Below are 5695 nucleotides of genomic sequence, written 5' to 3' on the forward strand. Positions count from 1 at the left end.
GTCCGAGCGAAGGTCCTGGAATCTGCGAGGTACAGAGAGAGGAAAGGCATGAGGCTGATTCGTGGCGAGAGCCAGGAGGCCCATGGGCGGGAGGTCAGGAGGCCGGCGGGTCGGGAGGCCGGGAGGGAGGGGCGAGAACAGAAGTGGCCAAAGTGAGATGCGCAAAGCCAAGCCCTCAAAGCGGACGTGAGTATTGCTCAAGGTCCAGGGTTGGCCCTGGGAGTAGGCGACTCCTGTGACCTGAACTGGCCTCGCGGAGGCAGAGGGCGGGAAGTCCAGCCCCCAGTCTGCATGTCCCCCACGATGATGAGGAGCTGCCGTCTAGAGACTGGTCTCAGCTCGCCACCGAGGGGGACCCCTCTCTCTAGGGACCAGGATCACCTCCCAGCTGGGGCCAGGGTGGGGGTGGGGGAGAGCACTTAAGTGAAGATAGCGCTGGCCATCCAGAGGTCCCGGTTGTGGGAGGGACAGGTAGGTTATTGGCAGGCTCTCAGCGGGTTCAAGGCCTGAGCCACCAGCAGGATTGGAGGGTGCTCGCCTAGGGAGGGTGCTCACCCTTCACGGGGCTCATCTACCACCCTCCCCACCAGCGCCACCCTTCCCTGCTCGCGCCCCCTGCACCCCCCCACACCACCACACCCTCCTTCCTCCCCCCTCCTCCCTCCTGCCGCAGTTGGCCTCCCTTACCTAAATCCCTGACGTCTTCCAAGTGAGAAATGAAGTTGCTGTAATACGAGTTTTCCGCATAGTCCTTGACCTGCAGGGCAAACAGAGCAGGGGCCTCAGTGGGGAGAAGCTGGCCCTGTCCCCTCCGGCCCACCTGCCGGTCCCCTGGCTGGTTGGGCAGAGCCGTGAGGGCTGAGAGGGGGCACCTTCTGGCTTCCCAGTCTCTCCCAGGCAGACAAGCTCTGAAGCGTTTTGGCAGCTTCATGGGAAGGGCCAGAAGTCGCTGTCCGAATATCCCAGGGACCCCGCCAGCCCTGGCTGCTCCGCCCTGCCCCCTGCCGGGGCCTCTTCCGGTTTTGAATGAGTGTTGACTTTCTTAAAGTCAGAAAAGTTGCTTTGGGTGGAAAAAGGCCTATTTTCAATAGTTCTTTCCAGTCAATGGGGTTGAGCCACTTCTTCTTGCACCGCGTGTAAATCCAGGTTTCTGGGATTTATAACTGCCTCTTGCTGTTTGCTTTCTAAATGCGCCGTGTCTTTTTCTGTCCCTCTGTTCCACCTTCTGTGTTCAACAAATACTTTCAGTGCACATGGAACCACGCTTAGTTATTTTCTTAGTGGTTGCTGTAGTGATTGCAATACACAACTTAGGTTGATACTAACTTCCAGTAAAATAATAGCAACTTTCATCCTAGCTGGTTTGGCTCAGTAGATAGAGCATCAGCTTGTGGACTGAAGGGTCCTGGGTTTGATTCCAGTCAAGGGCACATGCCTGGATTGTGGCTTCAATCCCCAGTACGGGGTGTGCAGGAGGCAGCTGATCAATGATTCTTTCTCATCATTGATGTTTCTATCTCTCTGTCTCCCTCTCCCTTCCTCTCTGAAATCAATAAAAAAAAATATTTTTTTAAAACTATAATAATAAATAAAATATAGCAACTTTCCTCCAGTGTAGCTCCATTTCTTCCCCATCTTTTGTCATCTGTAATTACACCTACATATATTATAAACCCAACAATACAGTGGCATTATTATTGCTTTAAGCTATTGGGGGGGCGGGGCGGGTTGAGACCAAAAAAAATAGTTTCTGTAGGTGCTCTTTTGTCTGTACGCACTGACCTACCATTTCTGGCCTCCGCATTGCTCTCTGTGGATCTGAGTTACTGTCTGGTGTCATTTTCTTTCGGCCCAAGGATTTCCTTTCATACTTACAAGAATGTCTGCTAGCAATTATCTCGGTTTTTGTTTATCTGGGAATGTCTTTATTTCACCTCATTTTTGAAGCGTGGTTTAGGATGTGGCTTCCTGGTTGACTGACATTCCACTGCCTTCTGATGACTTGTTTCTAATGAGATGTCAGCCGTTAATTTTACTGCCAGTCTGTATATATAACAAATTCTTTTTCTCTGGTTGCTTTCAGCAGTTTGACTTTGATGTGTCTGGGTGTTTATCCGATGTGGGGTTTGTTGAGTTTCTTGGGCTGGTAAATTAATGTTTTTCATCAAATTTGGAGAATTTTTGGCCATTTTTTCCTTCAAGTTTTTTTCTGCCACTTTCTCTGTCTCCTTCCCTTCTGGGACTCCCATTATATGTATGTTGGGACATGTGGTCTTGTCCCCATGAATTTGTTTTTCTTCAATCTTTTCTCTTTGGTCTTCAAGATGAATAATTTATTTGTTCTGTCTTCAAATGCACGAATTCTTTTGAGCTCTTGAGCTTTGAGCTCTTGTGAATTTTTTCATTTTGCTCATTATACTTTTCAGCTCTAGACTTTCCATTTGGTGCATTTTTACTGTTTCTGTTCATCTATTGAGACTTCCCTTTTGGGATCATTGTCATATTTTCCTTTAATTATTTGAGCATCGTTTTTAAAAAACCCTTTGAACATATTTATGATAGTTGTTCTAAAGTACTGACTGTTAAATCACTCTCCATCCACTCAGCATTCGTTCTATTGACTGCTTTCTCTTCTCTAAAATATGGATCACACTTTCCAATGTCTTTGCATGCCCAACTTTTTGGGTTGAAAACTGGCCATTTTAGATAATGCATAGGAGCAAATATGAATTCTGATTTTTAAGAATTGTGCTGAGGGTGTGTTTTTCGTTTGTTTGTATGTCTGTTTAATAAGTTGCCTTGGCTTTATTGCACGATACGTCTCCCCAGCAGTATGTAGCAGCGGATGTCTTTGCTCTACTCCGTTTTTTTAGTGTTTTGTTTTGTGTGGTTTTCTTTTTCTTCCTAAAAACCAGGAAGGTATTCTCTCCCAGTTCTGGAGGCCAGACATCAGAAATCGCAGTGCCCCGATGGCCCTGCTCCCTCTGAAGGCTGCGGGGGGGACACCTCTTGGCCTCTTCCAGCTCCTGGGTGTTATAAGCCACCCTTGGTGTCCCTCGACTAACAGCTGCCTCACTCCAGTCTGCACTCCCATCGTCACATGACCCTCTTCCCTCCACATCCGCGTGTGTCTGTCTCTGTTCAGTTCTTAAATATTGGTCTTGCCGAAACCGGTTTGGCTCAGTGGATAGAGCATCAGCCTGTGGACTGTAAGGTCCCAGGTTCGATTCTGGTCAAGGGCATGTACCTGGGTTGCGGGCACATCCCCAGTAGGAGGTGTGCAGGAGGCAGCTGATCAATGTTTCTAACTCTCTATCTCTCTCCCTTCCTCTCTGTAAAAAATCAATAAAATATATTAAAAATAAATAAATAAAAAATAAATAAATATTGGTCTTATTTTTTAGCCTGAATTCCTATGGGCCGCTGAGGGCCAGTGGAGCTGTGGTCAGTCACTGAGCAGCGGTCATGCTAACTGCCCTGAGCCCTTAGACCTCACCCGCTGCTGGTGGAGCTGCGTGAGGGTCGAGAAGCACGAAGCCCAGCCAGTTCTCACGCTGGCCCCAGCATTTGCTCCCACCTCTTGGGAAGCGTACAGCCCCTCTGTGACTCTCATTCCCATCAATTTCTGATCGCTCTGCCCTTGCCACTCACCCCAACTGGGACTGCTCCGCAGGCTGTCAGAGCTGCGAGTTTTCTCCGTTTTCTGTCTTTTCTTTCAAATTTGCTACTTATACTGACAGCCTCGCCCCCTCCCCGCCGCAACCATGAGTTTCAGCTTATATCCCAAATCCAGCCAGCCCCCGCCCCAGGCAGTGCAGCTGCTGCCGTTCCTGTCCAGCCCCCCTGGTAAGCCACCTTGCTGACCGAGTTAGCGGTGGGGATGGGAAGTCCACCGGCTACCACTGCTCTTGCTCAAAATTCTAGCTCGGCCGGTGTAGCCCAGTGCTTGAGCTTCGAACTATGAACCAGGAGGTCACGGTTCGATCCCCAGTCGGGGCACATGCCCGGTTGTGGGCTGGATCCCTGCTGTGGGCGTGCAGGAGGCAGCCGATCTATGGTTCTCTCTCATCGCTGATGGCTTCTATCTCTCTCTCCCTCTCCCTTCCTCTCCCTTCCTCTCTGAAATCAATATATATATAAAAGATTCTAGCTACTTTTCACAAGTAAATGCCTCTATGTATTGTCTGCCTTTGGTCTGTTTCCAGAGCACTGATATGGTTGCTTGTGACCATTTTATCCAACTTAATACTTGTTTGGGGGGACTGGATTCAGCTCTACTCCTTGCCACGGAGCCCAAAGTCCCACACCCCCCGCCCCCCGACTTCCTTAGACACTCAGAGTTGTTGCCTGCACCTGGCGTCCGCCGGCCTCCCTTTACCCTCCACCCGGCTGAGGTTCAGTCAGCCCTCCATGATCCCAGCTCTCTGAAGTCACCTTGTCCAGGGTCCCTGAGTTTGATGACACAGAAGGAACATGCGCTGGGAAAGGGTAAGCCTTCCCCGAGTCAGCATGTCCAAGGGCGGGGAGCTCAGGAACGGGGAGCAGGGACAGGAAGGAGACCCCCGTCCACACTGAACGCCCGTGTGGACGCCAATCTGCGCCCGCCCACGCGGGGTTGCGCCTACCTCGATGAGGGCCGCCAGCACGGCCAGGCCATCGGGAGCATCCTTGGCTATGTCGTAGCTTTCATACTTGGAATTGTAGTGAACGACGTGAATCTGGGGGGGCAAGACAAGGAGGGTCAGGGGCCGTTGAGGCAGACGCCGAAGGCTTCAGGTTTGCAGGAAGGAGGAAAGCAAAGAGGCTCCCGAGGCCTCAGACTGTCCCACACAGACAACGCCGCCCTCCGCCGCCCTCCGTTTGGGCCACGAGATCTGTCAAGTCCAGAAAGTTCAGCCTGGCCGGTTCTGCTCAGTGGTTAGAACATTGGCCCAAGGGTCTCGGGTTCGATTCCAGTCAAGAGCACAAACCTGGGTTGCAGGCTTAATCCCTGGCCCTGGTTGGGGCCTCTGCAGGAGGCAACCAATCGATGCGTCTCTCTCACATCGGTGTTTCTCTCTCTCTCACCCTCCCTTTCACTCTGAAATCAATAAAAATAGATTCAAAGGAGAAAAGAAGAGTGACTGGGGTTTGAGGGAGGCGGACCTGGCGGGGCGCTCACGGTACCTCAGCCGCATATCTGAGCCCGTCGATGGTGTGCTCAGAGCCGCTGATCTCCAAGGCCGCGCCGCCCCAGTGGAAGTGCATCTGCACGGCGATGTACTCGGTGCCCTCGGCCGTGGTCATGCGCATGGTGGGGGGCAGGCTGATCTGCACTGGAAGAGAAAACGGGGGATGGGGTGGGGGGGCGGCCAGGGGTGCAGGCGGCCGATGGGCCAGGCCTCCCGGGAAGGCAGCCTCCCTGGTCCCGGAATGAGCGGGACAGCCTGGCTAGCGTGCCGCGAGCAGGGTCACCTGAAGGGCGTGGAGTGTGCTGAAAACACAGCCATTCTACAGAGTAGCCAGGTCATTGTGGAAGCTGAGCTATACGACTCTTTCAAAAACACGAGAGAAATCTGAGTCACTGAGTCACGTGCGCGAGCTGTGCGTGTATTCTGGTTGACAAGCTGAGGGGACCCCAGAGGAACGGGCTGCTGGCCGCCGGGACGTTCTGCAAACGCAGAGCATGGATGTTCCATGGTCTGGTCCAGACTTC

The 5695-nt window shown here is 52.0% G+C and overlaps 1 protein-coding gene across 1 annotated transcript in view; it reads right to left on the reverse strand.

The window, feature by feature from the left end:
- Positions 1-5695, reverse strand: part of CA6 (carbonic anhydrase VI) — a 17883-nt gene that overhangs the window by 7460 nt on the left and 4728 nt on the right. Inside the window, exons 3-5 of the mRNA XM_015565958.1 lie at positions 5167-5315; positions 4626-4718; positions 688-757 (exon numbers count right to left, since the gene is read on the reverse strand). Coding sequence (XP_015421444.1) covers positions 688-757; positions 4626-4718; positions 5167-5315 — 312 coding nt within the window. The remainder of the gene's footprint in view (positions 1-687; positions 758-4625; positions 4719-5166; positions 5316-5695) is intronic.

This window comes from Myotis davidii, unplaced genomic scaffold (genome assembly GCF_000327345.1).
Source record: "Myotis davidii unplaced genomic scaffold, ASM32734v1 scaffold299, whole genome shotgun sequence".
In the NCBI taxonomy this organism is placed as follows: Eukaryota; Metazoa; Chordata; class Mammalia; order Chiroptera; family Vespertilionidae; genus Myotis; species Myotis davidii.